This window comes from Ovis canadensis, chromosome 7 (assembly GCF_042477335.2).
Source record: "Ovis canadensis isolate MfBH-ARS-UI-01 breed Bighorn chromosome 7, ARS-UI_OviCan_v2, whole genome shotgun sequence".
In the NCBI taxonomy this organism is placed as follows: domain Eukaryota; kingdom Metazoa; phylum Chordata; class Mammalia; order Artiodactyla; family Bovidae; genus Ovis; species Ovis canadensis.
The window spans coordinates 34,104,268-34,120,379 of NC_091251.1; the positions used below are offsets into that span (position 1 = coordinate 34,104,268).

Genomic DNA, 16,112 nt, shown 5'->3' on the forward strand with positions numbered 1-16,112 from the left:
AACTTCCCTCCTATCTGGCCCTTTAACTTTGTTCACTTTAATACATTCTATATTATCTTTGCCCTCCTGAAGACTTCTGGCTTGGAATCTTAGAGATCTTACGTTCACCTGGCTTATTTTCCACCCTCTGCTACAGGTGCTCATCTCCTTCACATATCAGTAACATCAGGCTGGAGACACTCCTGTGGCCATGTGCACGTCATAGATGGCACCTTTTGCAGAATCTTGTTTGCTTCACATTAGTTCCTTACAAGGAGCTCAAAAAAATGCCTCATCTCTTTCTTACAGTTCGTATTGCTTACTAGGTTCTTGTTTTCATGTCTGAAGGTCCCTTCCAGCTGTTGTTTTTGTGTTTTTTTTTTTTTTGCAAAACAATGATGTCCAGAACTTTCTGAACAACTTTTCTCAGTTTTCCCACATCTCTTTGATGGCTTACTAGGCAAGTGCTTCTGGAGAAGGGATTGTCTAGAATCCTGTCACTGCAGTTTTACAATGTCATAATAGCATTATGGTCTAATAGAATAGAATGTAGTTTATAATTGATGGAGATAAAGGCTATTTGCTTGTACATGCTTAATTTTAAAATCATAACTCTAAAAAACTATTTTATTTGACCAGTTTAGCACATTTATGGCTAACTGTATGCATACCTTTCTCCCCCCCCCCTAAAAATCACATTTATTTATTCACAGCATATATGTGTTTATAACGCTCACTTTTTAAGTTGAAATAAAACAGCAGAGAATGTTTCTTATATAGAATTTGAAATGATAAAAGCAAGTACTTGGGATGGCTAGACCTGTGAATTTTTCCTGTTTATAGTATTTGAGGTGTATTGGAGAATCTCTTCTGTAGGTTTTTCCTCCAGAGTATAGGATTTTATAATTTTAAAAATGATTGTTTTATTACAAAAGTAGCATGTATTCTTTAGAAAAATTTTTGAAAAACGAGAAGAAAATAGGTGCTTTTATTTATTTGTTTGGCTCTGCTGCATGGCTTGTGGGATATTAGTTCCCTGACCAGGGATCAAACCCGGGCCCCAGCACTGAAAATGCTGAATCTTAACCACTGGACCACCAGGGAATTCCCTAGGTTTTTTTTTTTTTTAATTGGAGTATAGTTGAATAACAATGCTGTGTTATGTTTCAGGTGTACAGTAGAATGAATTGGTTATACATATATACACTCTTTTTTAGATTCTTTTCTTGTAGAAGTCCATTAAACAGGTTTTTAAATCACCATAGTCCCACAAACTAAAAGAGCAGCAACTGATAATTTGGTGTAGAATTTTCTTTTCTTTGTCTTTCGATAGTTTAAGAAATCTGCAATATTTAAATTTTTATCTTCCCTCCAATTTTTTTTTTAATTCTTGAGCATCTGGATAGTGTTTTTGTTGGGTTTTTATTTTATTTATTTATTTTTTTGAGTAGTTTGAGGTTCACAGCAAAATTGCTAGGTACAGAAATTTCTCATGTACCCTCTCCTCCTCCCACATATGTATAGCCTCTCTTATTATCAACATTGCACACCAGAGTGGTATACTTCTTACAGTGTGTGAATATTCAGTGACACATAATAATCACTGAAGTCTGTAACTCGCTTTAGGGTTCACTTTTGATGTACTTTTTGTGGGTTTGGACAAATGACATGTATCTATCATTAGAGTGTCATACCAGGGTATTTTCACTGCCCTAAAACTTCTGTGCTCTACCTGTTTATCCTTCCATCTACCTTCTGCCTTTTTAAAAATTTCTTGTTAAACTACAGTAAATCAGCTTCTTTCTCCTATGTATGCAAAAAAGTATTTATTCTCTAACCTAGATATGAAATGGTATATATTCAGAGATCCTATTAATCAAGTGATAATAGAATAAAGTTTTATGAAGTATATGCAGTCTTCTAGTTCATTTTGTAAGTATCTTTTAGTTACAGAACCTAAGACTAGTTCACTTTAGATTGCTGAAATATAGAAATAAGAGAAAACTTCTCTTCTCTCATACCATCTGCCATTATCTGCACTAGTTTAAATACTGTTAGTGTAGAACAGGTGTTTGTGCATCATTTAAACCTTTTGTACTGCATTGTACCTATCTGGAAAGTAATTATCTTTAGGCTATTTTCTAAACTGGTTCTCATCAATATTTGCATTTCTACTCCATGTAATATTTTAATACTGGTAGGAAACGTAGAGATCTTCCAGCCCCTCCCTTCCATTTTCTGTCAAGTCACTGAGACCCAAATTATTTAAGTGATTTACATGGATTGTAAGTGAACATTTTTTCCAGTTTTACTTGGAGCTATTAATTGGAATGACCTACATTAGTGATTTGCAAGCTTTCTTTTAATAGTAGAACTTGTTTTTCTTTAAAATAATCTTACTTTGAGTTCCATATATAAAACATAATTGAGAGAAGGCCTATTTCCAGAGCCCTGTCCAGTAGGCTTGAAGAAGTTTTTAGGAACCTTAGTGCCCTGAAAATCATTTCTCTTAAGTAATCATGAGATTATTGTTGTACAAACCAGTGTATTAATCATGAGGTTTTGGGCAAAACTAGTGGCAATAGGCAGTCCAAAAAAATCAAACTGAACACAATGAAGTCTTTAGCTTTGATTCAGTGACAAAATATTTAACAGAAATAAGTGTACTTTGTGATAGACAGTTTGAAGCCCCTGGTAGTTATTTGTTTGAATTACTTGTAATATGTGAATTGGCCTTGAGATAGTAAAACATTCCAGATGTGCATAGCAGGAATTATCAACATGTCCTGACCTTTTACGGCTTCATATGGTCTTTTCTTCCATATAGAGATCGGGGAAATTAATATAGATGTGTGTTGACCAGCTCATATGGTTTGATTGATTGATTTTAGAAAGCAGTATTATATGAATGTTTGTGTTTTTAAGTCTGACTTGGTTTTCTTTCATTTGATAGGAAAAAGCACCTCTATTTCTGAAGAGAAAGGTGAATCTGATGAGGAGAAACCAAGGAAAGGAGAAAGACGATCATCCAGAGTCAGACAGGTAACTCTGTTGTCTCTGAAAGCATCCTTCACTTCTTTGCGAAATGTGTTGGATATCTCCTCCTCCTCTTTTTCCTCAACTTATTTTCAGAGTTGATTTTTCTCTAGCTTTCTGTATAGTCACCTTCTTTGCTTAACATTTTTCTCATTTTGTGTTTCCTTATTTATATCTGCTTTGGCCTTCAGATTTCTGAATGAATATATAAAAATTAAAACGTAATTGTGAAAGTTAGTAGGCTGATCTGTATTTGTAAGGCAGCACATTATTAGAAAACAGACAGTTCATTATCTAATTAAAACCTTAAAGCTGTATGATATGGTGTTAAGTGAACAGAATACAAAAGTATATGTAAGGTTAATTACAACCTTGGAAAAAGAAATAATGGGGACAAATTAAATATATCCAAAAGATCAAAATAATCACATTTACTGAAAATAGGACAGGCCCACCTCCCCACACTTTCTAGATGTTCACTTCGCATTTATTTCAAAGCTTGAAGTTAACAAATGAAGCCCTAGCAGTTTCATCATTGTACTTGTTTTGATTCCCATGAAGTCCATATCAGTCACACATGTCTGTTGCCACATTTGCTTTCTGTGTTGCTGAAAGCATATATCATGAGTGTCTCCATCATATGTGTATCTTGTGAGATACTTCTTCTCTTCTGTTGATAGTGAGCAAATATACCTTGAACTGTTGAATATCTTTTCTTTCAGGCAAGAGCAGCTAAACTCTCCGAGTGTAGCCAGGCTGCAGAGGAGGAAGAGGATCAAGAAACACCTTCTAGAAATCTGAGGGTCAGAGCAGATCGAAATTTGAAAACAGAGGAGGAAGAAGAAGAGGAGGAGGAAGAGGAAGAGGAGGAGGAAGAGGAGGAAGATGATGATGAAGGACAAAAATCTAGAGATGCACCAGTCCTGAAACAATTTAAGGAAGAGGGAGAAGAGATACCCATAGTAAAAGTGGAGGAGGTGACAGATGAGAGACCCCAAACTATAAGATCCCAGGAACAGGAGGGGTTAGAGAGAGGAGGGAGAGTTACAAGGTCCCAGGAGGAGGCCCGAAGAAGTCATCTAGCCAGACATCAGCAGGAGAAAGAGATGAAAACAGCTTCTCTTGAAGAAGAAGAAAGAGAAATAAAATTTTCGAAAGGCTTGGAGGAAATATCCAAGTCTCCTTCCCCTCCTCGATTGACTGAAGATGTGGCGAAGGCCCCGGTTGTGCTACAACCAGAACTAACTGCCAGTGAGGAGGAGACTCCCCCACCTTTACTTACCAAGGAAGCATCTTCTCCACCACCTAATACACAGCTCCAGAGTGAAGAAGAAATAGAGCCCATGGAAGGCCCAGCTCCTCCTGTCCTCATTCAGTTATCTCCTCCTAACGCAGATGCTGAGGCCAGGGAACTATTACTATCTCAGCATACTGTGCAGTTGGTGGGAAGTTTGTCTCCTTTGTCAGGTCCTGCAGACACCAAAGTTGAATCTCCAGTTGAGAAAGTGCCAGAGGAGAGTGTCCTGCCTCTAGTTCAGAAAAGCACACAAGCTGAATCCTCAGCCCAGAAAGGTCTTGAAACTGAATCAGAAAAATCCACTCAACCACTCCCTCTAAAAATTGAGGAATTCACGCTGGCTAAAGGGATCACTGAGGAATCTTTGGAACAGAAAGAAGGCAGGAGGGCTTCTCATGTCCTTCTTCCAAGCCACAGATTGAAACAGTCAGCTGACTCCTCCTCTAGCCGATCCTCCTCATCTTCATCCTCCAGTTCTAGATCAAGATCTCGCTCTCCTGACAGTTCAGGCTCTCAGTCTCACTCACCTCCAAGATCCAAGCAGAGAGATGCATCTGGGGCACGCGCTCATGCCAACCCTCGTGACAGATCCAAGGTGGGCTCCAGATCAACATCAGAGTCCAGGTCACGTTCCCGTTCTCGTTCCCGGTCAGCATCAAGCAACAGCAGAAAAGTAAGTGTGGGAGATGTTCTGTCTGCACTGCACTGTTTTCAACCCCTACAGAGCTTATGATTTCCAGCAGGAATAGAAAGAGGTTCCTTTAGTTCCCAGTTCAGTGATTACTTTTCATTTTGCAGTCTCGTTTTCAACTCACTGGTTCTTTTTCAGTTTGATTCCTATTGATTGTAAAGAAAGGTCAATCTGTCTACCCATTTTTCACTAGGCTATGAACTTCTTGAGGGTATGGTCGTACCTTTTTATGTGTATATCCCAGTACCCAGCACCTAACTGGGAATTAATAAATTTTTGGATAGTCTAGGAAATAGGGAAATCACTAAGTCAAATCTAGAGATAAAAAGATCCGAAGTATTAAGCTGGAAAACTCAGTGATCTACTGAATACATACCAAATAAAATAATTCGGCTAATGTGTTTCATTTCTTTAGTCTCTGAGCCCTGGAGTCTCTAGGGACAACAGCACCAGCTACACTGAAACCAAAGATCCCTCTTCTGGTCAGGAGGTTGCAGCCCCACCATTGCCACAACTGCAGGTCCTTGAGCCAAAGGAGAGGACTTCCACCCCATCCTCTATCCAAGTGAGGCGTGTGAGCCAACCTGAGCCAGCTGAAAAGCATGTGACCCAGAGGTTACAGCCTGATCGGGTAGGGTATTATGCCCCCTCTCTAAAGGAAAACAGAGGATTAGGCATGATTTTCCCTTCTGTCTTAGCTAAAAAACTGAAAATGCAGTCTGGATAAAGCTCAGTAGAAATGTAGAAGGGGATACCTGTTAGATTCTACTTGTATTTCCCAATTCCTGGTTAATGGAAGTTCTCTATGAGGCTGAGCATCATGGTTCTCATCTTCAGCGCTCTTGGGATCAGTTCTTTCTGCCCAAAAGGAAGCCTCTTCTCAGTTCTCTGAAAGAAGAATTCTAATAAAATGTTTGCTAGCATAGAAATTCTGTAAGCAGTATTCTATTCCACTTTTTAAAATTAAATAAATAATAGGGCCGTGTCTGGAGCTGGTACTATATATGTCGTGCTCTGCCTTTTATCAGCTCCATGTTAAAGAAGAGGAATCAAGCAGACTTAAGTACGCTGGCTATGTTTGTTTTGCTGTGTTTGTCCTGACAGGGGAGCCCAAAGAAGTGTGAAGCTGAAGAGGCAGAGCCACCGGCTGCCACACAGCCCCAGACCTCAGAGACTCCGGCCTCTCACCTACCAGAATCAGAAAGGATTCATCACACTGTGTAAGTGATACCTCTCAGCTGGGATATCTCTCCCGGTTTGTAGGATAGTTCCTGGTTCCCTGGGGTTCTTTGGCTAAATCTTCGTTACATTATAAAACACAAAGTCAGAGCTGTATCTGGACTAAGGCTAGACTCCAGTTATACTGTCTTGAGAGCTGCCACCAGAACTCTTAATGTAGTCTGAAAAGCAGTGGTGGGAGTAAAAGGAAACCCATTTTCTGGGATCATCTGACCAAAACAGTCAATTCCTTTAAGGAGAAAGCAGGAATTGATTCAGGTATTTTAACTCACATTTGCCAGCTGCTTGTGAGCCTGGGAACACAGTTTAATAAAGGATGTTGAGGATTTAAAAAAAAACAAAAACAGAAGGGTGCTGTTTTTTAGTTTTTGTGTTTTCTCTGGTTATTAGCTACCATTTTATTAGCCACAGTCTATCCTAGTTACTTTTCACAGTATACAGTACAGCAAAATATGAAGTCCATATCAGGTCAGAAGCTTATCCCTTCTGAGACCCTTGGATTGGTTTTACCATTTATGCAGTTAATGTGAATTTTTTATTCCTTATAAATCTAGCTTTAGAAAATACTCATATCAAATTAAATTAGTAATTGAAAATTGTCATTCATTTGTTGAGTATATGTGTTACAAATTAAGATGCCATTAAACCAAAATTCTTGGCTTTGAAGTCTCATGGGAAATGACAAAGCATTGTGGAAATAAGATTGCTTACCTTTTCAACGTCAGAAAATGTTCTGAGTAGACAGTTGGCCTAACTTTGTTCCATGATTGCTCTAACGCTGATACTAGCAATATGATTTTCGTTTTTATGTATATGTCAAGTAATGTAAATTCTTCTTAGAACTTCAGACTACCTTTTGCCTTTGATTTTGGAGGGTGTCGGGCAGTGACATGATTGATTTATTATCTTTTTTTTGAGACTTTTAACAGTAGTTATGTAATCATTATATAGCTTTTGCCTTAGGATATACCCTTGCTGCTGCCTATACTAATATTGTTGTCTCTGCTGCCATCTTGTGGCCATTACATTTTTGGTTTGAAAGCTAAAAGTTCACTCTATTGCCTTTAAAAAAAGGTTTCGTTTTTTCCCTTTTGGAATGGGTACATTATCCTTTGGAAAGGAGTTTTTCTTCTAGGACCTTAAAGTGAAAACCCAGCGAATTCTGAAGGTGTTCAGGATTTCCCAGCTACACCATCGATGAGGAAATGGGGTGATACCTTCCCTTTTCTATCCATCAATCAGAGATAATACCTGCCTTTCCCTCCTCCATCCCATGGAAGTACAATATGTCTTTTCTGTAATGGCAGTTTCAAAGTATATGTTGAAAACCTGCTTACTAATTGGGTCTGAGGAATTGCTTCCTGTGCACCATGAGAAGCAACTAATTTTATGAAAGGCTCCTTGCTTACCATAAAATCCTGTAGGTCTCTGAAATCCTGGCAACAGAGTGGCACTGTATGCTGTTTTAAAGCACCTTATTTCTGGGTTTTTGCATGTAGGTCCAGGGCAAATAAACCTTGGAGTCTCATACAGAGTTTTTCTCCTTAGGTAAAGGTGGCTTTGACATGTATTTTAAGACTGAGGTCATCTAGTCACATTGATTCTGGCAAGGAGATAGCAAATGGCACCTTGGGCAAATCCTGAGATTGCCCATTACTGCCCAGGCAGATTTCCGTGGAGCAGCCCATGGATTGGAAATGCAGTCTGAGCTCAAGAGTGGCTCATACACATCCCTGGTTACCTGCTTTCCTTCTGTCTGCCTTTCAGATGGTCTTTTTGGCAACCTAACAGAATTACATGCCCAAAATCCATAGGATATTCTGGCATTGGATTTGGTAAATGAGTCTTTGAGAAGTTTGGCTACATTTCTGGAGGCCCTGCTGAATTGATTGACAACACTCCTGGTCTTTCACCCCTCTTTGAGTGCTAGTGTTTAGCCTGGTGATCTCTGGAGCCTGGCCAATTTTAAAAGTGAGATGAAACAACAGGGAGTGCTAAATGAAAAAGACCATTTGTGGCTTAACCTTGGTTTTCCTCTCTGTCTCAACAAGAAGTCACATGACTTTTAAAAAATAGAGCTAGGGCCCATTGATTCAGTAAAGTGTTAAAAAGAAAAATTAGACTTTACTTCAAGGATCTCTCACCACTGGGAAGAGATGACCTAAATTTTTTTTTTGCTGTGGTTGGTTAAATCCATTGTGATTCTGATTGTTCCCTGAGGGATTCTAGTTCCCTGAGGGATTCTAGATTTATGAGGTAAGGTATCTTTTTCATTTCTTGGGGCAGGAATTTGTGAGCCCTCAGTCCTGTTTCATTTGAGCCCTGTTCCAAAATTCGGCCTTGCCTGCTATAGCTAGAACAAAAATTTACTCATATACAGGAAAAAAGGGTACTCTCTTTTTTACATTAAAAAAAAAAATAGAGGAAAAGAGGAAAGGAAAAACTTTGTGTGGACAACTGTATCATCCAGTAGTAGTTAATTCAAACCCCAATTTTCTAAATAAAACCTTCCTGTATATACAAACCTTGCAGGCAGTAGAATTGCTGGGCCCTTGACACTGTGTTTAGTTGTCCTTTTGCCTGAATAGCAGGAAGGAAATGGTCCTTTAAACCAGTATGACAGTGTAATTGATACTCCTAGGGGACCTACAGTGCCAGTATGCCTAATGATGCATAGTTTTTAAAAAGTAGAATTTATTGTTATCAGTAGAGTTCACTCACTGAGAAGTTGGTATCTAAGGACATACCCTCTTAAACCATACTCTCCTTGGTTATCTTGGAACTAGTATGCTCCTGAGGGTATTCTGTATTTAAATCTCACTACCAAAGGTAGTCAAATCCCACTATTATTTAAATTTCATATCAGTCCTCAGCTCTTTGTGAATTTTCTACAATAAAGTTCAAACATAAATGTCTATAGAAATTTTCAATAAGTTCAAACATAAATGTCTATAGAAATTTCCCTTTTCCATTAGTTTCTTTGAATCTCATTCATATTCAGATACAAACTCTAATGTGATGTTATTAGCCCTCAACTAGTTCTGTCCTTTTCTTCTGAGCTGCAAATGCTTTGTTTGCTGTTTAATTACGAGTAGGTATCACGCTGGTGGCTCACTGGTAAAGAATCCGCCTGCCACTGCAAGAGACAGTTTCCATCTCTGGGTTGGGAAAGATACCCTGGAGAAGGAAATGGCAGCCCTCTCCAGTATTCTTGCCTGAGAAATCCCACGGATAGAGGAGCCTGCCGGACTCCAGTTCACGGGGTACGAAAGAGTTAAACGTGCCTTATGGACTAACAACAACATCACCCATCCCCAATCCCCATGCGGTTACACTTTCTTTTCAAAGGTATCAGAAACATTTGTGTAAGAACTTAAGTAGTGGAAAAGGAGATGCCTTTTGTCTAAAGGGGACTACCAAGAAATGCTGCGTGGGGCTCTGACACATAGCTAAGGAGACTTTGGGACTAGTCCTGCAAGTCGATTGAGTCCCCCTTTTTGGGACAGTTTCAAACTTTCCTCTTAGAAAAGTTTTGGTAATTCTTAGATCCCATAGGTTTGATCATGAGGAAATAGATGACACAAATTCATGTCTCATGAAGCCCAAGGATAGCATCGTAAAATTCTTATTCTTGAAAAAAATGACATAGAATTGCTATTAAAATTCTTCCTCCAAGGAAGCCACTTTTGGAAAGGCGTATTGGCAGCTGAAAGTATTTTAGGACAATTGATGGACAGGGAACATGTATTTGAGGATGTTTGAAGGTAATGTTTCTCTGTAGGGTAATGGTCTTTATGGGAATTCTGTCTAAAAAATATTAAGGAAACTTTTAATGCAGCAATCGTTTATTAAAGTATCTTACTTGGACCCACAATGACAACCTAATTTGGATATATTTACTGAACATTTCTTTGTGTTAGGCTCCAGGCTAGGTGTCCCTGACCCTGAGGAACTCTGCAGGGTAAGGGGCAAGTAACCAGAGGGCACTAGACAGTGGCGAGGGCATTGGTGGAAGCAACAAACCAGTTATTGCCTTTACATCATAGAAAGAGCAGTCTGCACTCTGAAGACACTGAAAAGCTCCATAGGTAGTCTCAGATGAGATAGCGGCCTGTTAAACACACATGCGTTTTATACATATCCTTGCCTTGACTTGGGGTGTCTTCCAAACCAGGTTCCTAAGGGCAGATCCTTATCACACTGTTAGATGAGATAGATATTGTTATTACCCCAACTTTACAGATAAAGAAACTGATACACAGAGAGGATCAGAAACTCAGTATCACTTGTGTGCTACTTGTGTGAGGTGGGTCTGGGTCCTGGATTGAGCCCTAGGCCATTTGACTCCAGACTCTCAATCTTACTGAGCCAACAGGGACCACTAAGTGAAAAGTAACTGTGGTGTGATGTATAAACGTGACTGCTCTAGCATGCAGTTGGTGTGTACATTTAAGATTTTAAGTAGCAGGGAGGAAATTTCATTCCTAGCTAAAAGCTCTGTTATTATGAATGAGATAATATTAAGCTTTAGGTTAAGAATCCAGAAGTTTGTTCTACTGTTAAACCTTTACTGCGACTAGGCTTTGGAAAGGAGCACTTTTGTAGTCAACAGATGAGCATTTTGAGCATCTACTGAGTGCTTTTTTGAATGGGTAGAGACAGCTTCACATATTACATTAGTTCAGAGATGCCCATGATTAATCATTTCTGTTAAGTTCCCAATCACTTTTTGCCCAACAGATCTGCACACACCCCACCCCGTTCCCAGTAACAGTTCTCTGACTTCCCTTATGTACTCCAGAGCCCTCACTTTGGAGCCCTTGCTCCAAGAAGAGGCCTTCATGCTTTAGGCAAGGTCCCCTTGCCCTGTTTATCTTTTTCTTTTTGGCTCCTGCAGACCCTGGGGCAGGGTGACCTTATTAAAGACTCTGTGAAACAAAGTTGTCTGTCTTCTCTTTAGAGATACCTCTCCCCTCCTTTACTGGTAATTCAGAAAGCACCTCTGCTTATTCTTTCCTTTCCTCTCCCTGAAGTAGTAACACGTGGTCATTGCTGCCGTAAGCAGCCAGTTACTATATAGTGATTAGATAGTGCCAAATCTTATCCCACCTTCCCACCTTGAACCAGCTGATCAGTTTTCAATGTTCCATGCCTGGCTTCTGGGATAGAGGAAGATGGACACCTAAAATATTGCTCATGACCCTCCCCTCTGTCTCTGTTCAACTTTGGCCGTGTTATCTTCCTTCTTACCATTTTTTCACTCCCAGTTCTGCTGTTTCCTTTCTTTCTATTCTCTGGAATCTTCCAAGCAAACAGCTGTAACTTTGTCCTCTCCACCCAGCCCCCTCCCCCGCCCCCCAGGAAGACAAGGAGAGAGCACCCTTTCCCTTTGGGGTTAGGCCTCGTTAGCTGTTGTAACCTGAGAAAAGAAGGGAAAGGGCCAGGCCTATTGAGCCAGCAGTGAGCTCCGAGTAGCTTGCCAGAGGATAAGAACCTTGCTCACTCAGCGCCCTCCCTCTCTCCTTTCTCCTCCCCTGCTGCAGCAGGGCCCTCCCCCATCCGCACACACAGGCTGCTGGGTAAGTGGCAAGATGGCTCCCCTGCATGTCTCCGGCTGATCGCCACCGCTCCGCCAGTACAATAGAGCCAGCCACTACCAGCAGCCTGGCCCTCCTCCTCCTCCTCCTCCAGAGAGACCAATCCAGCCGAATTCGGGGTTTGCCGTGAGGACTTAACGCTTATCTCTTAAAATCCAGATCTATTTTAGCCTCCCCTCACCACCACCACCTCTCCTTCCATTTACCATTTTTTGGATCCCAGTTGCTGCATCTTGATTTTCTCTCTCTGGATCGGGTGGCTGGGGAGGAGGTGGTGGGATCTTGGGACAAGGAAGGTGTTCTGTTTTGTTTTTTTAAATTTTTTAGGATTTTTTTGTTTGGTTTTTGTTATTTCTTCCATTCCAGAAAGGGATAAACAGCACTTCCAGGGGGAGAAAAAAAATCATGTTATCAGAAAGCAAAGAAGGGTGAGAGCTTCACATTTCCATGTATCCTTTTTCCCTACCGCTCTAGCCCTCCTCATCTCCCTTCTCTTCCCCATGGCTTTCATTCCGTCTTTCGTTTTGGTTTGTTTTCAGTCATTCTGCTTTCCCCCTTTGTCCTTCCTGCCTGATTTCTAATTGGCCTCACTTGCCCTCTCTGTGTGGGAAATAGGTATTTTTTGGATGAGCCTTTTCTTTAGATTCAGGCAGTTGAATCTCGTGTTTCTGTGGGAGCCTATTAGCTGGGGGCACAGTTCCGATTTTCTCCCCACCCCCCTTCCCGTGCATCCCTCCCATGCTCTGGGGAGGCTGTTCTGACCTCTGAGTGTCAGGCAGCCTGTCGAGAATGCCGAATTTTCTGGTGCTGGTTATCAGCCTGTGGAGGCTTGGCTTCCCCTCTCTTGAGACTTAGAGAGGGGACCCTGTTCATCTTGATTTGTTCCCCACCCTCCCCTCCCCACCACAGTGTTTGGGTGGTAGTGGGGGTGAGATTAGAGATACAAGTTAGGGATGAAGACAGAAAAAAGAAGTTGGGAAGCTAGTTTATCTGAAGTGAACCTCTGAGATTCATTGCCTGCAGTGGGACCCTACTTGTGTGATTTGGAGGGGTGGGGGAGTGGGTTCAGTAGGGGGCGGGGGGACCGGGGGGAGGGATGCGTGGTGTGGGGGAGGGTGTGTCCTGACTGGGAGGCCTGCTCTCTTTATCTCTTGGAAGTTGGAATAAGGGAGTGGGAGAAACTGGGCGAAAGCCGAATGTAAGAACAATTCCTACACCTCTGAGCAGGTAAAAGTGGCCTGGTTCTTCTCTGAGCTTTCATACTTTGGCAGTGTTAATTTTTCCTTTTTGATTAGAGAGAGTCCTTGAAGCTTGAACCCTCACCAGCCCTACTCTCCCTACAGCCCCCACCCCACCATTTCTCCATTCCTGGTGTCTCCAGATCTGTGGGTCATTAGGCTTTTACCCTAAGCAGTTGATTAAACAACAAAGTTGGGGTCATTTGCTACAGCCTTGGCTGCTCTTTCTCATCTTTTTAAGGACTTGGGCTTCCCTTAGTTTCTCATGCAATTTGGGAGTGCCCGTGACCACGGGCTGGGGATGCCCTGGGGTTGTGGGCAAATAACAGTCACTTTTGAGGGACTTTTCAGAGAGGGATGTTGCTCCTCTTCATATGAGAAGAGTACTCTTGTGAATTACCTAAGAGCATTGGAGTCCTGACCTCACACATCACAGCTTTATCCCATCTGGGCAGTGGGAGGATGTGGTTGCTGTGATCTGTGCTCTTTCCCCTAGGAAAAAGGTTGTCTGCTTTTCCATTGGGGGCAAAGTCTCTAGATTGATCTGAAAAGCAGCCCTCCCAACCCCACCCAAGTACTGAGGCATGGAGGTTTCCTTGACCCAAAACCTAACATCTTGTTCTCTCTTCCCCTTGGTTCTTTCCTGCCCCCCAACCAATCCCCATATGACAGTGAGGAGAAGGAGGAAGTGACCATGGACGCAAGTGAAAACAGAGCTGAAAATGAGGTTCCAGAGCCCCCCATGCCTATTGCAGACCAAGTCAGCAATGATGACCGCCCAGAGGGCAGTGCTGAGGATGAGGAGAAGAAAGAGGTAAATACCCAAGCCACCTACTGGGCTGGGTGGGCAGGAGTGGACCTAGGGGAGAGAGTAGAACATTCCAGTGATCCCTCTTCCACAGTGGGATAGCTTAAAAAAGGGACTAGGCAAAGATTTGGATCAGGACAGGGCCAAGGGAGAATTCGCTGGTTTAGCCAGGGAGACCCCGTGTGATGGGACAGGACTCCTTCATCCCCCTTTCCTTGTTGGGGAAGTAGTGCAGTTGGGGAAGTTTGTTACCACCCAGAAAGTCAGTTAATGGCCCTTTATCTAAGACCCAGGCTTAGCTTTCCCTGCTGCCTTCTCCAGCTTCTCCCTGTGGTAGCCCCCTAGCTTTCCCTCCTTTTTAAAACATGCTGGAGCTCAGCGCCATCTAGTGGGCTTTGGTGGATCTCCGCTGACCACCATGCTGAGGAATTTTTGTTGCTGATCTGCCCCCCAGTGGTCTTGTTGAAAGATGAAGCTACTTAGAAGCCAGCTCCTGGGGTGATCCCAGAGGCCCCTTGGCTATTTTTGTGATGCCTCAACTTACTTTTTGGGCATACATGTTATTTTGTGTCCTGCACCCAATTCAGGGGGCTCCTCACATCAGAGCCAGCGAAGTCTTCTTGACTCTTAAAATAATTAGAGAAAGAATTAGCTGGGTTTGGGACTAGAGTAACAGGGTGGGAGGGACTGTTGTGTGTGTAGCCTTTCTTTGGTGTGTGTTGCGGGGGTGGGGGCCGGTGAAAGTGATTTGATGTGCAGAATATTATTTATTACAAGGTCCTTCTTCCCCGTAAAACTTTGTCCAAGTACCTCATGTACGGTAATCCGCCCGTAAAATATAACCCTGCCCAACTGGCCAATCGCTGATGCCGCCTCTTCCTCTGGACCCAACCGCTGCTACTGAGCTGCCCAGTCAGAGCCGAGTCTGCTATCCAGGTGTCTTGGCCAGAGGGGGGCATGTGTATGGGATCCTGTGATGGGCCCCCTTTTGCCTCCCTGCCTTGCTTACATCAGGGGGCCAAGAAGAGCACTGTTCTGGAGAGACTTGTATTAAGAAAGCAAAAAGCATTTGGAAAGGGGTGGACTTGCATCATCTCCCTCTTTGGGACACCCCAAGAAGAGCTTGTGTCAGTGCTGGGGCGCCTGCCCACACGCCCTTGCCCTTTTGAGGACTGTGGGTTGCCTTGTTTGCTGCAGACTGTTGGGATCCCCAACTAGGGCACCAAGACCTCCTAAAGAGTCAATGTTTGTGATCACAGTGCCAGCTGTAAAATACCAAGTGGGGCTCTCGGCTTAAGCTGTGACGACTAGGAACCCTGCAGAGAAGTCTAGGGTCTGAGCCCAGGGATTTAATGCTGATGACAGCCCAGCCATGTATCATCATTTGCTCATCAGATGGACTTTCCTTTGGTCCCTGTTGTCCATGGTGAAGGGCAGCATGTTGGTTGCTCCAACTTCTCCTCCATCCCTGGAGGCAGGGGCTCATCCATCCACCTGACTGGAACCACTGTCTCAGCTGGAGTCCCTGAGGAGATGCCACACACCACTCAGAAGAAAAGTATTCTGACCTTGCTGCTGAATGTGTGCCAGGTCCTGGGGCTATCCACCTACTACCCCCAGGCTGCCTTCAACAGAGGCTTCATGAACCCACTTGGTGAGAGGACCCCCTCCCCAGTTACAGGCAGAGGAGAAAGGGACTCTGGAGTCATCACCTGGATTCCAAGCACTGGGTGGTGGTGTTGCTGCAGCTTGCCACTGGTGGACATAGGGTCCTGCCTGCCTCTCACGATAAAAGGCCAGGACCATTCCTGCTACTCACAGGCCATCTCATCAGGGACTACAGGATGATGCCCCTACAGGGCCAGAACTGATGTCTCTGCCCCTGTTCCCCCTGTACCCCTCGCTGAGCCTGGCCACCGCCAGTGAACTGTCTTGACATCATGGAAACTGGGCAGCGTCCCCCCACACGTTTCCCTCCCGCCCCCGTGCGCCCCTGGGAGGACTCTGGCAGTGCCGTGCCGACCACCACGCCGTGCGCCCACCTTTTTTGCCAACCCAACCCCCCACCAAATGCAGAGCGCCTAGCAGGGAGGGCTCATTCTGATTGGACCGGCGGTTGACTAGATACAGTACACAGTGAGGTGCGATTGGCTGAACTGAAGATCCCAGGTGTGAGATGGTACCTGGAACATTTGTCATATTCCTAGTTTATTTTCCTCTTTATTTT

General features: G+C 43.0%; 1 protein-coding gene across 10 annotated transcripts in view; it reads left to right on the forward strand.

Moving 5' to 3' along the window:
- ACIN1 (apoptotic chromatin condensation inducer 1) overlaps positions 1-16,112 on the forward strand; it is a 39,502-nt gene that overhangs the window by 16,768 nt on the left and 6,622 nt on the right. For 4 of the 10 annotated variants that reach the window (XM_069595722.1, XM_069595724.1, XM_069595723.1 and 1 more), the window contains exons 5-9: positions 2,933-3,021; positions 3,738-4,985; positions 5,419-5,634; positions 6,108-6,223; positions 13,750-13,891. In XM_069595722.1, the coding sequence (XP_069451823.1) occupies positions 2,933-3,021; positions 3,738-4,985; positions 5,419-5,634; positions 6,108-6,223; positions 13,750-13,891 (1,811 nt within the window). Of the gene's footprint in view, positions 1-2,932; positions 3,022-3,737; positions 4,986-5,418; positions 5,635-6,107; positions 6,224-11,807; positions 11,966-12,205; positions 12,268-13,749; positions 13,892-16,112 lie in introns of those variants that run through there. The other 6 variants (XM_069595726.1, XM_069595728.1, XM_069595727.1 and 3 more) reach the window with 4 other exon arrangements.